We start from the raw sequence: 17408 nt of genomic DNA on the forward strand, positions 1-17408 counted from the left end.
TGGTTGAGAGTCCGCCTGCAGATGCAGGGGACACGGGTTTGTGCCCCGGTCCGGGAAGATCCCACATGCCACAGAGCAGCTGGGCCCGTGAGCCATGGCCGCTGAGGCTGTACATCTGGAGCCTGTGCTCAGCATCGGGAGAGGCCACAGCAGTGAGAGGCCCGCGTACCGCAAAAAAAAAAAAAAAAAAAAGTTTTAAACTCACGTATTTGATTCGTCACTACCTCCTCCCCTTCACCCCTGCCTATTTGATGAACAAGTACCTTCAAAGCTGTTTCCTTAAATACATGAATGGAAAAATCGAGAGGGTGAATACAGATTTAGATAATGTCATGCTGGATTTATAATTAATTCCACCACGATGTGTATAAAACCAAGAGGAAAATGTGTTTCTTTTTCCATATGACATTTAGTGAGTGATTAAGAATATCACTAAGTTATTTGCCACAATCAAACACAGAATTGGGAGGGGGGGATCTTGAATACAAAGACTAAGTATTCATCCTATCCATCACACAACACTGCAGTCAAAAACAGCTTCAGGGTTCAAATATGCATAAGCAACCCCATACTACGCCAAGCAAATAAGGCAGTGGCCATCCTCTACATCTGAAATGCTTCATTTCTCATAAAGACTATTTGTGATGACTCACTGAGTCACATTCAGACCTATAAGTTTAACTTGCTAGCAACCCATCTCAAAGTGTTTCCAGAATTTTTTTACTAAAAAAGGCCCTAGACATCAAAGATTAAAAGATAAGAAACATAATTCACTTCCATAACCTTTCTCCACGCAAACACCTTCCATCACAGACATTCACCCTCAGCCTACCTCGTTCATACCTTGCTCCAGATGTGAAAGCAACCTATTAACAAGATCCAACCAGAATTAAGCATAACAAATAAGGCAGTTTACAGCGTGACGTCTCAGGAACTACACCTCTTGGTAGTCACACCCTTGTATATGCCCTTCCCCTTGAATACAAGCTGGACTTAGTGACTGGCTTCTAATAAATAAAACATATACTAACAGCCATAAAAGGGGAAATCAACAGTAACACAATCGTAGTAGGGGACTTTAACACCCCACTTTCACCAATGGACAGATCATCCAAAATGAAAATAAATAAGGAAACACAAGCTTTAAATGATACATTAAACAAGATGGACTTAATAGAAATTTACAGGACATTCCATCCAAACACAACAGAATACACTTTCTTCTCAAGTGCTCATGGAACATTCTCCAGGAGAGATTATATCTTGGGTCATAAATCAAGCCTTGGTAAATTTAAGAAAATCGAAATAGTATCAAGCATCTTTTCTGACCACAACGCTATGAGACTAGATATCAATTACAGGAAAAAATCTGTAAAAATACAAACACATGGAGGCTAAACAATACACTACTTAATAACCAAGAGATCACTGAAGAAATCAAAGAGGAAATCAAAAAACACCTAGAAACAAATGACAATGAAAACACAACGACCCAAAACCTATGGGATGCAACAAAAGCAGTTCTAAGACGGAAGTTTATAGCAATACAATCCTACCTTAAAAAACAAGAAACATCTCAAATAAACAACCTAACCTTACACCTAAAGCAATTAGAGAAAGAAGAACAAAAAAAACCCAAAGTTAGCAGAGGAAAGAAATCATAAAGATAAGATCAGAAATAAATGAAAAAGAAATGAAGGAAATGATAGCAAAGATCAATAAAACTAAAGGCTGGTTCTTTGAGGAGATAAACAAAATTGATAAACCATTAGCCAGACTCATCAAGAAAAAAAGGGAGAAGACTCAAATCAATAGAATTAGAAATGAAAAAGGAGAAGTAACAACTGACACTGCAGAAATCCAAAGGATCATAAGAGATTACTACAAGCAACTCCATGCCAATAAAATGCACAACCTGGAAGAAATGGACAAATTCTTAGAAAAGCACAACCTTCCAAGACTGAATCAGGAAGAAAGAGAAAATATAAACAGACCAATCACAAGCACTGAGATTGAAACTGTGATTAAAAATCTTCCAAGAAACAAAAGCCCAGGACCAGATGGCTTCACAGGTGAATTCTATCAAACATTTAGAGAAGAGCAAACACCTATCCTTGTCAAACTCTTCCAAAATACAGAACAAGGAGGAACACTCCCAAACTCACTCTGCGAGGCCCCCTCAACCTGATACCAAAACAAGACAAAGATGTCACAAAAAAAGAAAACTACAGACCAATATCACTGATGAACATAGATGCAAAAATCCTCAACAAAATACTAGCAAACAGAATCCAACAGCACATTAAAAGGATCATACACCATGATCAAGTGGGGTTTATCCCAGGAATGCAAGGATTCTTCAATATATGCAAATCAATCAATGTGATACACCACATTAACAAATTGAAGGAGAAAAACCATATGATCATCTCAATAGATGCAGAGAAAGCTTTCGATAAAATTCAACACCCATTTATGATAAACACCCTGCAGAAAGTAGGCATAGGGGGAACTTACCTCAACATAATAAAGGCCATATATGACAAACCCACAGCCAACATGTCCTCAATGGTGAAAAACTGAAACCATTTCCACTAAGATCACGAACAAGGTAAGGTTGCCCACTCTCACCACTATTATTCAACATAGTTTTGGAAGTTTTACCACAGCAGTCAGAGCAGAAAAAGAAATAAAAGGAATCCAAATCAGAAAAGAAGAAGTAAAGCTGTCACTGTTTGCAGATGACATGATACTATACATAGAGAATCCTAAAGATGCTACCAGAAAACTACTAGAGCTAATCAAAGAATTTGATAAAGTAGCAGGATACAAAATTAATGCACAGAAATCTCTTGCATTCCTATACACTAATGATGAAAATTCTGAAAGTGAAATTAAGAAAACACTCCAATTTACCATTGCAACAAAAAGAAAAAATACCTAGGAATAAACCTACCTAAGGAGACAAAAGACCTGTATGCAGAAAATTATAAGACACTGATGAAAGAAATTAAAGATGAAACAAATAGATGGAGAGATATACCGTGTTCTTGGATTGGAAGAATCAACATTGTGAAAATGACTATACTACCCAAAGCAATCTACAGATTCAATGCAATCCCTATCAAACTACAAATGGCATTTTTCACAGAACTAGAACAAAAAATTGCACAATTTGCATGGAAACACCAAAGACCCTGAACAGCCAAAGTAATCTTGAGAAAGAAAAACAGAGCTGGAGGAATCAGGCTCCTGGACTTCAGACTATACTACAAAGCTACAGTAATCAAGACAGTATGGTACTGGCACAAAAACAGAAATACAGATCAATGGAACAGGATAGAAAGCCCAGAGATAAACGCACGCACATATGGTCACCTTATCTTTGATAAAGGAGGCAAGAATATACAATGGAGAAAAGACAGTCTCTTCAATAAGTGGTGCTGGGAAAACTGGACAGCTACATGTAAAAGAATGAAATTAGAACACTCCCTAACACCATACACAAAAATAAACTCAAAATGGATTAAAGACCTAAATATAAGGCCAGACACTATCAAACTCTTAGAGGAAAACATAGGCAGAACACTCTATGACATAAATCACAGCAAGATCCTTTTTGACCCACCTCCTAGAGAAATGGAAATAAAAACAAAAATAAATAAATGGGACCTAATGAGACTTAAAAGCTTTTGCACAGAAAACGAAACCATAAACAAGATCAAAAGACAACCCTCAGAATGGGAGAATATATTTGCAAATGAAGCAACTGACAAAGGATTAATCTCCAAAATTTACAAGCAGCTCATGCAGCTCAATATCAAAAAAACAAACAACCCAATCCAAAATAGGGCAGAAGACCTAAATAGACATTTCTCCAAAGAAGATATACGGACTGTCAATAAACACATGAAAGAATGCTCAACATCATTAATCATTAGAGAAATGCAAATCAAAACTACAATGAGATATCATCTCACACCGGTCAGAATGGCCATCATCAAAAAATCTACAAACAGTAAATGCTGGAGAGGGTATGGAGAAAAGGGAACCCTCTTGCACTGTTGGTGGGAATGTAAATTGATACAACCACTATGGAGAACAGTATGGAGGTTCCTTAAAAAACTAAAAATAGAACTACCATATGACCCAGCAATCCCATTACTGGCCATATACCCTGAGAAAACCATAATTCAAAAAGAGTCATGTACCACAATGTTCATTGTAGCTCTATTTACAATAGCCAGGACTTGGAAGCAACCTAAGTGTCCATCGACAGATGAATAGATAAAGAAGATGTGGCACATATATACAATGGAATATTACTCAGCCATAAAAAGAACGAAATTGAGTTATTTGTAGTGAGGTGGATGGACCTAGCGTCTGTCATACAGAGTGAAGTAAGTCAGAAAGAGAAAAACAAATACCATATGCTAACACATATATATGGAATCTAAAAAAAAAAAAATGGTCATGAAGAACCTAGGGGCAAGACGGGAATAAAGACATAGGCCTACTAGAGAATGGACTTGAGGACATGCGGAGAGGGAAGGGTATGCTGGGACAAAGTGAGAGAGTGGTAGTGTATATATGGACATATATACACTACCAAATGTAAAATAGCTAGCTAGTGGGAAGCAGTCGCATAGCACAGGGAGATAAGCTCAACGCTTTGTGACCAGCTAGAAGGGTGGGATAGGGAGGGTGGGAGGGAGGGAGACACAAAAGGGAAGAGATATGGGGATATATGTATATGTATAACTGACTCACTTCGTTATAAAGCAGAAAATAACACACCATTGTAAAGAATTATACTCCAATAAAAATGTTAAAAAAAAAAACCAAAGCAGCCTAAATAAATAAATAAATACATACATACATACATACATAAAATATGGTGGGTGGGAGGGAGACACAAGAGGGAGGAGATATGGGGATATATGTATATGTATAGCCGATTCACTTTGTTATAAAGAAGAAACTAACACACCACTGTAAAGCAATTATACTCCAATAAAGATGTTAAAAAAAGAAAAACATCACAAAAATAATGGAATGTCACTTCTGATATTAGGCTACAGATCTGTAATGTAATCTCTTCTGACTTGCCATTCTCTTTTACTCTCTCGTTCACTCTGAGGGATGCCAGCCACCACATTGTACAATGGAGAGGCCCACACAGCAAAGAACAACAGCCAGCAGAAAAACTGAGGCTCTCAGTCCAACAATCTGTGATGAATGAAATCCTACCAACAACCACATGAACGAACTTGAAAGTGCATGCTCTCCCTACTCAATCGAGCCTTCGGATGAGACTAAAGCCCCAGCCGAGAGTTTGAGTGCCACAATGATGTGACTCTGAGCCAGCTAAGCCGCACCCAGATTCCTGACTCAAAGAAACTGTGAGGTAATACACATTGGCTGTTTGAAGCAACTAATTTGTTAGGCATCACTGGATAATCAATACAGTTAGTATTCAGCTTGCTTTAAATATGATGTCTCTAAAAGGAAATGAAATTGAGTTATTGTAGTGAGGTGGATGGACCTAGAGTCTGTCATACAGAGTGAAGTAAGGCAGAAAGAGAAAAACAAATACTGTATGCTAACACATATACGTGGAATTAAAAAAAAATGGTTCTGTAGAACCTAGGAGCAGGAAAGGAATAAAGACGCAGATGTAGAGAATGGACTTGAGGACACGGGGAGGGGGAAGGGTGAGCTGGGACAAAGTGAGAGAGTGGCATGGACATGTATACACTACCAAACGTAAAATAGCTAGCTAGTGGGAAGCAGCCACATAGCACAGGGAGATCAGCTCGGTGCTTTGTGACCACCTAGAGGTGTGGGATAGGGAGGGTGGGAGGGAGATACAAGAGGGAGGAGATATGGGGATATATGTATATGTATAGCTGATTCACTTTGTTATAAAGCAGAAACTAACACACCATTGTAAAGCAATTATACTCCAATAAAGATGTTAAAAGAATAAAATAAAATAAAATTTGAAAAAATATGATGTCTCATAAGTGAGACTAAAAACATAATCATTCTCCTCAAATTTGGCAGCTACATAAGTCTGTCATGTGACTAGGCTTTAACCTGGGAGAAATGGTATCATGGATAATAAGAAAGGTGTAGTCAATACCCTGGAAGGAGGTGGAGCACCAGGGAAGAGAAATTATAGTTCCAGTATTTCACTCTCTGAAGAATTTTAGTTGCCTTCTTCAGAGCCTGATACTCACTTTCAGAGCATCGCCTTCGTTGCCTTCCACCACTTCCAGAATTAGTGCAGCCAGGATGTTAAAGCCTTGGCAATACCCGACATTCTTGTTCCATCGGGCATAGGCCAGCAGAACCCGCTTCAACACAACCCTGTCCTGCTCAGCCTCCTGGCCACAGTAAGAACTGCAGCCTGTGCGGTGAAGATCCTAAAATGAGAGGGAAACAACATTTTTTAAAATACCTCCTTAAGCTCTCTAAAAAAAAAAAAACTTTAGTTTTTTCTCTGCCTCAGCATTAAGTCGAGTCAGAGTATCAACATGGATTTTAGTTTTCAAAAATGTATATGCAGGGCTTCCCTGGTGGCGCAGTGGTTGAGAGTCCACCTGCCGATGCAGGGGACATGGGTTCGTGCCCCAGTCCGGGAAGATCCCACATGCCGCAGAGTGGCTGGGCCCGTGAGCCATGGCTGCTGAGCCTGCGCATCCAGAGCCTGTGCTTCTCAACGGGAGAGGCCACAACAGTGAGAGGCCCGTGTACCGCAAAAAAAAAAAAAAAAAAAAAAATGTATATGCAACTTAAACATATGGACCAAAACTTTTTTTTTTTTAGTTTTCTAATATGCTGAGGCATTTTCAAGAGGAATTTCAGTCAGGCAAACTTTCTACCACAGGTATTTCCAGAGTTAACACAAAAAGGGACTCAGAATTAATACTGCATTATAATTCCAAATAAATTGACAGTTTATTTTAATCATACATCTCAAATAAAACAAGTCATTTTAACACATGTATGATAGATGCTAACATTATTTCTTTCTACAAAAAATGATATAATATTTAGCTATCAAAACTCCAAATAGTATTAAGGAGCAAAATGAAAAGAATAAAAAAATGTAACCGGTACTACAAAGAGACAGAAAAACCATTTTCTCCAAGTTGTTTTATAAATTTGTATAAAAGAGGCAGAAACATTTACTGTACTTTAATATTTAATGAGTGTAATATCTATAATTTAATTACCAAACAGTGAGTATGATTTTCAGGAGCTGAAGTCATTTTACTGACATATCATTCATTTCAATGAGAAAAAAAATTCTCTTAATAACATGACTGTTATAAAATGTGCATTGCCTTAATTCACAACTTAAATAGAAAGAAAATATTTCAAATATGGAATACTTCATCTCCGGAAAACATATACCTAAATTCCAAATAAACAGCTCAAATGTGGACAATGCAAAGGCTTTTCAAGCATACAATATAAAAGTTCCTTTTTTATATTATATGCTTGAAACAGACCAAGTTAGATGAGAAAATAGCTCCTTTTAGTTAGGACCTCCTCCTGAAAAACATATCTTCAAATCTGCCAAAACATTAGCCAACTTCTGGTGACCGAAATTTAGATGAAACAACTTTCCTTTTAAAACCTCAGTTTAGCATCACACGTAATGTACTCATATAAAGTAAAAAGCATGTGCTAGAGGCTTATGTAAGAGAATAATAATGGGATTAAATCAAATCAGCATCCTTGGCTTTCGGTGCCAGGCTCTAATCAACTGTAATAATCCAGGTAGGTGAACCACAGCTGGCTTGAGCATTTGACCATCTGGTTTAAAGTAAACTTATCAGTCAATCTAACTATCTTCGTAAAATGACAGTTAAGAAATTATCAAAATCCTAATAAGTGCCCAATTATTCTAATATGAAATAGATTTAACTTTAAATTTCTCAGTGACTTTTACATTAAAATCCAGTTAAAAGCACTGACCCATGCTAAAGAAAAAAGGAATTTCGATTTCCTATCATGTGAGCAAAATTAATAAGTTGAATATGAATGGAAACATTTTCTTCTTACTAGCAACATACAAATTTATGAGGAAAAGGCATCATCAAGTTCCCCGTTAAAAAGCTGTTAACTGGGCTTCCCTGGTGGCGCAGTGGTTGGGAGTCCGCCTGCCGATACAGGGGATGCGAGTTCGTGCCCTGGTCCGGGAGGATCCCTCGTGCCGCAGAGCGGCTGGGCCCGTGGGCTGTGGCCGCTGGGCCTGCGCGTCCAGAGGCTGTGCTCCACGACGGGAGGGACCACAACAGTAAGAGGCCCGCGTACCACAAAAAAAAAAAAAAGCTGTTAACTAATGAAATTAGGAAGCAGGAAATACACGGACATTCAATCCATAAGGCTTGATCCTCTGTCCAGGAAACATCTGGCTCTTAGAATCTTTCTTCTAAGTTAGGACAATAAGGCAAACTTAGGGACATTACCTTGACTATCTGAATTCCCATCGAGTCATCATCAGGATTACTCCTTTCATTGAAAGTGAAGCGCATGGTTTTGTCCCAATCAATGGCTATACTGTGCAAATACTGATCTGCCAAGGTCAACCAAACCTAAAATATTAATAAAAAAGAATGCTAATGTAAAATACATAATTTCATCTTTCTTTATCAGGAAATAATGATTGCATCCAATAAGAAAATGAGAGCTGTTACTAGAACAGATATAGCCTACATGTAGAAAACTCTAAGAACCTCACTGAAAAGTCTGCTGTACTAAACTGTACCAATTAGGGGCTTTCATTTATTCTTTCAATTAATATTGTTGAGATCCTACAAGCAATGATCCAGCCATTAGGGTAGGGATACTGTTAAGAAAACGAAAACATTTCAAATTTTATTTCAGTTCATTGGAATAGCTAAATTAGCTTATGAGCTTGTTATACTTGGCTCTGGATGGCGCTCTATGCTTGGGGAAGAGCTCCCTGGTCATCCGTGGAGTATGGGCCTGTTTTTACCATAAAGTGGCTTCTGCCTTTAAATCATCCCTCTCTCACACACACAAAAAACTGACAGATGGGTTCCTATAATGAATAACTTTTTAAAGGAATCACTGGATATTTTTAGGCCTTTCATTACCTTATCTGGAAAAGCTGTTTCATAATGCTATTTTTAATGTGCATTTTGAGGAACCAAAATGTTCAAATTCTAGGAGTATTAAGACCTGGTTTATAATACAAATGAACTTATTTACAAAACAGAAAGAGACTCCCAAACTTCGAAAACAAACTTACAGTTACCAAAGGGGAAATGTGGGGTGGGGGGATAAATTAGGAGTTTGGGATTAACATATACACACTACTATATAAAAAATAGATAATCAATAAGGATCTACTGTATAGCACAAAGAACTCTACTGAATATTCTGTGGCGACCTATATGGGAAGAGAATCTGAAATGGAATGGCTATATGTATATGTATAACAGAATCACTTTGCTGTACACCTGAAGCTAACACAGCATTGTAAATTAACTATACCCCAATATATAATAAAAATTAAATTTAAAAAAAGGAATGGGAATTGTGGCTGCCACAAAGGAAGGGGGTGGGGGAAGGATAGATTAGGAGTTTGGGATTAGTAGATGCAAGCTATTATATATAGAACGGATAAACAACAAGGTCCTACTGTATAGCACAGGGAACTATATTCAATATTCTGTGGTAAAGCATAATGGAAAAGAATATTAAAAAGAATGTATATATATGTATAACTGAATCACTTTGCAGTACAGCAGTAAAAACACAACATTGAAAATCAACTAGACTTCAATAAAATTTTTTTAAAAAGGAAACAAAGACTACGTTTATGAATTAATAAGATGGCAATTCAAGTTTTGGTATTTTAACATAATTTAGCAGGAATAACACTGATTAGTATCTCCAGCCATACTTCTCTCTTAAGCATCAGGATCATATGTCAAAATGCTCACTTGACATCTTCAACTTGGACATCTAATAGGCATCTCAACCTTAACATATCCAAAACCAACTGTCTAATCCACCGCCACCCCAACTATACAGACATACACACAAACACACACACCTGCTTGTCCCCTCTCTGGGAAAATAGTAACTCTACCCTTCCAGTAGCTCAGGTCAATCTTGAAGTCACTGATATCCCTCTTACACTTTTTATTCAATCCAGTAGGAATTCAAGTCAACCCAGCCTTCAAAATATATCTAGAATCTGACCCCTTCTCTCCAGCTACACTACCACAACCCTGATCCATCTCTTGCCTGAATTATCTCACATCTCCTACTGGTCTCTCCGCTGCTGTCCTTGTCCTTCATATTCTCAGGTTAGTAGCCAGAGTGGTCCATTTCAAATGTAAGTCATATCATGTTATTCTCCTCCTCAAAACTTCCCAATGCTTCTCATCGCACACTGGGCAAAAGTCCTACTATGACCTGTAAGGTCCTATATGATCTGCCATTCCCCTAAGGTCATCACATTACCTCTATGACCCCCATTGCTTTCCCTTTTATTCACTGTGCTTCAGCCACCCTGACCTCTTGCTTTTGCTTGCATACTCCTCACTGATGCTCTCACCTGAGGGTGTTTCCTGTTTGGAGTACTCTCCCACCAGGTAGCTACGTGGTCAATGGCTCATCTCTTTAAGGGCCCTATTCAAATGTCACCTTGCCATTTAAAATGCTACCTCCTTACCTCCACTCCCCTCTCTCTTTATTCCTTTCTCTGATTTATTTTTATGCATGGCACTTAGCATCATCTGAAATACTCTATATTATATGCATTGTAAAGTCCATGAGGACAAAAATTTTGGTCTGCTGTTTTTTTTTCCACTGCTGTATCCCCATTACCCTGCAGAACAGTACCTGGCATAGAATAATCATTAAATACTTACTGAATTAATGAATAATGAAGAGAGACAGATTTCAAATTACTAAATCTAGAATATCCTTTTTGACATTCCAGACACTTTCAAGAGGGACAAAGTGATGGTCCTTTTGTATTTTAGCCATACAAATCCACCTCACCTTTCTCCTCCATTCCTTTGGTATTCCTGTTGATAGTCTGGCAACTGCTTTGAGCGCATCATACCACTAGAAACAAAGAAGGAAAGCTGTCAAAGTGATAATATTGACCTGATTAAGCACTTTTCAACTTTTCCCCATCCTGACGTTCGTAGAGCATGATAAAATTTATACAGAACACTGGGGTAAACATTCAGAGCTTCCTTCAGCCAGATATGACTGGTCTAAGGGCTATGACTGCCCCAAGGTCCCCCACTTAGGTACCCTTAACAGACCCGTGATCCAATTGCAGTACACACACAAAGGCTGGGAACTCTGAAATCAAAACATGCGTTACAGATTTGGAATAACAGCATTTGGTTTTTAATTTTTTTTCACACTTGAACCATTAAAAGAAAGTGCAAAATTTTTCCCTGCAAGTATAACTCCAAGTCACTTATAGCTTCACAAGTTATTTTATCTATAATTTTTAAAACTGACTCATCTTCTTAGGCATATCCAAGCACATGTTAATCTTCCCACTTTGAGAATATACCTCAGTGTACCCTGTAGGTACCCCAAAATAAAGGTATTTTCAAAACCAAAAATAAAATTACCTGCTGAAAACCATTTTGACCTAAAGATGGCTCAAGAGTGAACTTCAACTTTGTGTCAACTCCTAAAAGAAAAATACATAAATAACTGTTATTTGGGGAAAAAATACGTTACATCAAAAATAAAAAGTAAAAATTAACCTGATTCTACTGAGTCATCATAAAATTTTTAAAACATTTATTTTTACTAAATCGTAGTCAATTTTGTTAAAAGAAAAAGAATACTGATTATTAAGATAGAAAAATGTCCTATGGTAATAGAATGAAGCTTATCACATAGAATGGTGGTTCTACCGCTGTCTGGAGTAGTGCAAAAACAAAACAATGACACCACAGGCTTGGAGTCATGCACACTTTAATTCACCTTTGGTTCCTAGAGTCAAACAAATTATTTAACCTGTCTCAGTCTCAATTCTTTATCCTTAAAATGAGGATAACGTCTATCTCAGTTAGTTGTTGCAATAATTAACTGTAAATCACTTAGCACAGTATAATTAATATTTATGAAACTTAGGAAGAGAATTCTCTACTTACAAAATGTGTTTTCTAGGACACTTGCATGGACTAAGTCTATTAAGGAAACTTCAGTGAAATATCAAAAGTTATAAAAATAATGTCACTGCCTTCCCACTTGTGGAATAATCCATTTTAACAAGACTATTTAGCGATTTTCATGTATTTTTAAATTCTGTCATGATAGACTTATTCATTAAAGTTTATACGTTTAATTATAGGCTCCAAGCTAAAAATGTAACTGAATTCTAATTCCAAGTTATCTACAACTTTAAACTTCTTTGACTCAAATCCCAAATCTATGGAATAGAAGTAAATAAATAGGAGAATATATAAAGATTATACGCTATATTCATATTGGGCTTTTTTATTATTGAGGTGAAATTCCATGACAATTTTTTTAACATCTTTACTGGAGTATAATTGCTTTACAATGTTGTGTTAGTTTCTGCTGTATAACAAAGTGAATCAGCTATACATATACATATATCCTCATATCTTCCCTCTTGCGTCTCCCTCCCTCCCACCCCCCCATCCCACCCCTCTAGGTGGTCACAAAGCACCGAGCTGATCTCCCTGTGCTATGCGGGTGTCTTTTTAAAAACATATATGGAGTCAAGAAGCTGAAAAGAGATGTGTCTGATTTGCCCAAGCCCGTGACAGTATGAAGATGTCCTTCTTGGAGTCCTAGAAGAATACTGTGTATACATGAGTTGGGTCCTAGATTTCTAAAGTCAAGCTGTGTGTGATAGAGAATCCCAGGCATCCAATCAATGCCCTGATCATTCTCTTCAGAGCTTCAGGGCCAAAACCATACTCTGCCTAGATTGATAAGATTTCCTTCTTCGAAGGTATATTAAGTACCCCGACGGATTCCCAATTCTCTGAGATGGTTTAAATTAAGTCCTGCCTCAGTGCAGCGCAATGATGCAAAGACCACAAGAGTGCCTCCACCTGGCGCGCATGATTTAAGACACGATAAAACGGACCTCTTTGTGAGGTTGCTGTCCAGACACAGGGTGCTGAATGGAGGAGCGTATAGTCATGACGTTTGCTTTATTATAACAAAGACCAGGAAATTCGGTCCCACGCTCCTATTTCAACCGACCTAAAAGCCTTGGATTCCTTGCATGTATGACCGAATACGCTCCCTTGACTTTTTCAGAAGTACCTGCTGGGCACGATGCCAATCGCCTTGCCGAGCTGTAACCCGGCTAGGGTTAGTCAAAATCACAACTATTTTCTCACTATCAAAAATGAGTCACAGGATTTAACTGGAATTGATCATTCGCTGCCTGCAGGCAAAAGCTGAAATCAGGTCATTTCCACCTCTTTTCTTCTAATTGAATAAGGGAGGGGAGAAGGGTTATGTTTCATCTGGTAATCACTGGCTGTTCCGGATTCAGAAATACAAAACACTTTTAACGTGGGAAGGAGGTTTCTTTTTTTTAAGGCTAAAGGAAGACGGTGAATAACTACTACAGTCTCTGCAACTAGACACTTCCTTGGGGAGAAAAACAAAGAAACCACGAGGTTCGGAAAGGCAGCGACGCGTTCCACCCTTTGGGGCTCAGTGCCTCGACAGATTCTCCCCTTCAGCCTCAGGACAGCAGGTCCCCAAAGGTGCTGGGAGGCGGGATGGGGTGGGGTTGGGGGAGGGCAAACCCACCTGGAAGCCAGCTGGTGCCACTCCGGGGACAAGTGTGCGCTACGCACGGGTACGAGTACAGCCGGGTCCCTCTGCGGCCACCCCTAGCCAGAAAGCCTTATGCCCAGGGGCCCGCGCGCCAGGGCGGGCTCATAAAACCCTGCGGAGGGATGCCGGATGGTGGAGCAAGCGCGGAGTTATGCAGCCTGGAGAAGCAGGGATGTGTAAACACAGGCTGACAGCAGAAAGGGCCTAGCCTAGCACAGCCAGGAGAACTCTCAGTCTTTACCTATAGAAAGAATCTCTACTTTGCAGGAGTGTTTCCTGCCCGCTCTCCACCCGGACACACAAATTAGAGGCTCCAGGTGAGACGATCCCGGCACTCACGAAGCAGGGACCGTCAAGAAAATGCACCCGATTTTTTCTTTCGCGGTCACTGCCTCCTTCTCTGACGCCAAGCATCAGACCTGTGCCTTTCTCCTGCCTCACACACCTCTTTCAAGGTGTGGCTTCTTGTGGGTCCGAAGCACAACTGGTTGCTCGGCCTCTGATAGCCCGGGTAGCCGCCAACACTTTCCCACCACTCGGAGAAGACCGAGCGCATCGCTCGCCAGCAGCTCCCGGCACATGCAGGGCTGGACCGCGTACAGGCCGTGGGATGGGGGCGCGCGGGCAGCCAGCGGGAACAGCCGGTCCTCCGCGCCGTGGGAGGCCGCTGCCCCCGCTCAGGCCTCGGTCCGCGCTATTCCCTCCCAGGCCGACCCAGCCCCGCCTGCGCCCAGCAGCGGTGCCCAGCAGCGGTACCCAGCACCGGGCGGCCGGCGGGTGTTCCCTGGCCTACGCGGAGTTCGGCTGAGGCAGAGGCACCAGCTCCGGGGGCGCCACGCTACTTTCCAGTGCCCCATCTGCCGCCCCGGTTCCTCACCCGGCTCCAGGGTGCAGAGCAGCCGGGGCGCGGTCCGGGAAATGCAGCTGCGTTTCTTGAGCACATTGCTCAGGATGGTGCCCACGCCGCCGCCGCCGCCGCCGCTGCCACCGCCCTGCCGCTTCAGGCATCTCCCTCCGCGCCTAAGGGAACCGGTCAGCTTGTCCTGCCTCATCCGAGAGCGCCCTGGGCTCCCGTGCGGCCGCCGTCCGCCTGGGTCCTCGCTGTCCCGCCGGAGCAGCGGCTTCGCGCGCGTGGGGCTCGGCAAGACCGGTTAGTCAAGGGTCTCTCGAAAGCAGCAAGAGTGCTCGGGGGTCAAGGGACGCTGCGGAGCACCGCGGGAACCACCGAGCGCGGGGCGGCCGGCAGGGATCTGCAGTGCGGAGCCTGCAAGGCTGAGGCAGGAGAGGACTTGGGGCGGGGAGGAGGGCGGGAGCGAGAGAGCGCGCGGAGACGGAGGCAACGCTCCCGCCCCCAATCCCGGCATCACCGTGCGCAGGCGGGGCTGCCTTAGCTCCCAAGCGCCCCACCCGCTCGCGACACCTGCGCTGGGCAGCCGCAGAGACCCGGAGCCCGGGAGAGGGCGGCTGAGCAACTGCGCCTGGGGACCAGAAGCAGTGACAGAGATTTCCGTGCCTCTCCCAAGATCTGGGAGGTGCAGGAGGGAGCACCAAAGGGAGGGAGTCTCAGGTGCAGAACGCCAGCGAGATGCAAGTGCCCACCTCATCGGAGCAGCCTTGCAAGAGTCGGTCAAGAGACCGCAGGAAGAATCTAGCAGCGCGGCGGGAACATTGGTGGAAGGTGAAGCACCAGCTTCATCCCAAATTGTGTTAAACTCTTTTTCTTGGCATCTTAGGCATAGGAAGCACGTTAAAATTATTATTATTATATATTACTATTAATATATACTTTGTACATTAATTAATTCTATAATATATTTATTATTATAATAATGGTTGTTTCTTTTGGAAGAGCAGACTTCAAGATAAAAGTGTTTCATTAAAAGCAGGGTTGGGTTTTTTTAAGTGCTTCCCCCGTCTCTCCAGCCAGAGACTTCAGTAGGCAGAATGGTTAGTGATAATTACTTTTTTAAAAATCATTCTTAAACTACGACATTACGACATTCACCAATGGATATTAATCATAAAGATGAATAAGTCATAAGAAAGGAAAGCATATGGAGGGAAATACAAAGATATTTGTATATGCTAATATTTAGAGAAGGAACACCAGATGGATTAAAAAAACTAAAAAGTATGTGGAAGGGAACAGTGTAGAAGAGAGAGGAATAGAAAACAGATTTCTCTAGATGTGCCTTATGTAGTTTTGACTCTGGAATAACATCTTATATTAATAATATTAATAAATCAAGCAAAAAGAAAACCCTAAAATTTGAAAATGAATGGAAACAAATGAACCTAACTAGAAATCCTGTTGATGGCATAAGAACACAGAAAAAATGAGTAAGTTGTTTTAGAGTGTAGTGTTATGCCTGTATATCAATGGTGGTATAGACTCCAAGGGCAAAAAGAGCTGCAAAGAAATCTTAAATGCCATTCAGTAGCATTACTGTTATTAATAATATTGCTGTTGGGCTTCCCTGGTGGCGCGGTGGTTGAGAGTCTGCCTGCCTGCCGATGCAGGGGACACGGGTTCACGCCCCGGTCTGGGAAGATCCCACATGCTGCGGAGCGGCTGGGCCCGTGAGCTGTGGCCGCTGGGCCTGTGCATCCAGAGCCTGTGCTCCGCAGCAGGAGAGGCCATAACAGTGAGAGGCCCACGTATCGCAAAAAAATAAAAAATAAAAAAAATAAAATAATAATAATATTGGTGTTATTTCTTAATTATGTACACTATAGGATAACCTAAATAAATAATTATGTTAACATCATAATCAGTCTGCTAATCTGGGGTGATTTTAAATGTTTCACTAAGTAATGTTGTGATGGATATCTTTGTTGACTAAGCTTTACTAGATTTTTGAACACCTAAAATGAATTTCCACAGTGGGGTTATTGGATCTAAAGGCATAATCATCTATATGACATATATTGCTAAATTAAATCTTAAAGGATTGTACCAGTTTAGTCTCTGATTGACACCTTTTCATCCTCCATCTTCAACAGCTCTCAGTAATATCATTTAAACACTTGCTGCTTTGATAAAGAAAACTGTCATTTTGTTGTTTTTATTGGCCTTTTTTATTAGTACTGCAGTTGAACTTTTTTTGGTATGTTAACTAAGCAGTTATATGATATTTTCTGGGAATTTCTTACTTACTCGAATATTAAAGTCTACGTGTTTTCTTAATGAAAAAATAAATAAATATGTTAAGGTCAAAAGAAACCAAGATGTTTTCAGTGTAACAGAAAATATAAGTGTGCAACCAAAGAAATTAAGTTTTTTTAATCCTGCCATAGTATATTTTAAATGGAAATAATAGTATGAACTCATCTTTTTTCTTTTCAAAAATATATATAAAGCCACTGAATAGGTTTAGAACTAAGGACAACCCAGCAGCAGTGAACACCCCCAGCACTCAGGATGTGGTCTCTAAAAACCGTTCCCCACTAAAAGGAACCAGGGCTCCTTGGAGGTGCAACTGATTCCATTTCTGGGCCAGAAAAAGTACAAGATGAGCCTGAAATATATTGATGAATTCAGGAAGGAAGGATGT

At 40.5% G+C, this 17408-nt stretch overlaps 1 protein-coding gene across 2 annotated transcripts in view; it reads right to left on the reverse strand.

Moving 5' to 3' along the window:
- TBC1D30 (TBC1 domain family member 30) overlaps positions 1-17408 on the reverse strand; it is an 84503-nt gene that overhangs the window by 29371 nt on the left and 37724 nt on the right. Inside the window, exons 1-5 of one of the 2 annotated variants that reach the window (XM_081249814.1) lie at positions 14732-15142; positions 11649-11710; positions 11056-11121; positions 8484-8609; positions 6243-6428 (exon numbers count right to left, since the gene is read on the reverse strand). In XM_081249814.1, coding sequence (XP_081105940.1) covers positions 6243-6428; positions 8484-8609; positions 11056-11121; positions 11649-11710; positions 14732-14906 — 615 coding nt within the window. In that variant the 5' untranslated portion in view covers positions 14907-15142. Of the gene's footprint in view, positions 1-6242; positions 6429-8483; positions 8610-11055; positions 11122-11648; positions 11711-14731; positions 15143-17408 lie in introns of those variants that run through there. The other variant, XM_081249813.1, reaches the window with a different exon arrangement.

Source organism: Mesoplodon bidens, assembly GCF_964165515.1.
Source record: "Mesoplodon bidens genome assembly, chromosome: 11".
NCBI lineage: Eukaryota > Metazoa > Chordata > Mammalia > Artiodactyla > Ziphiidae > Mesoplodon > Mesoplodon bidens.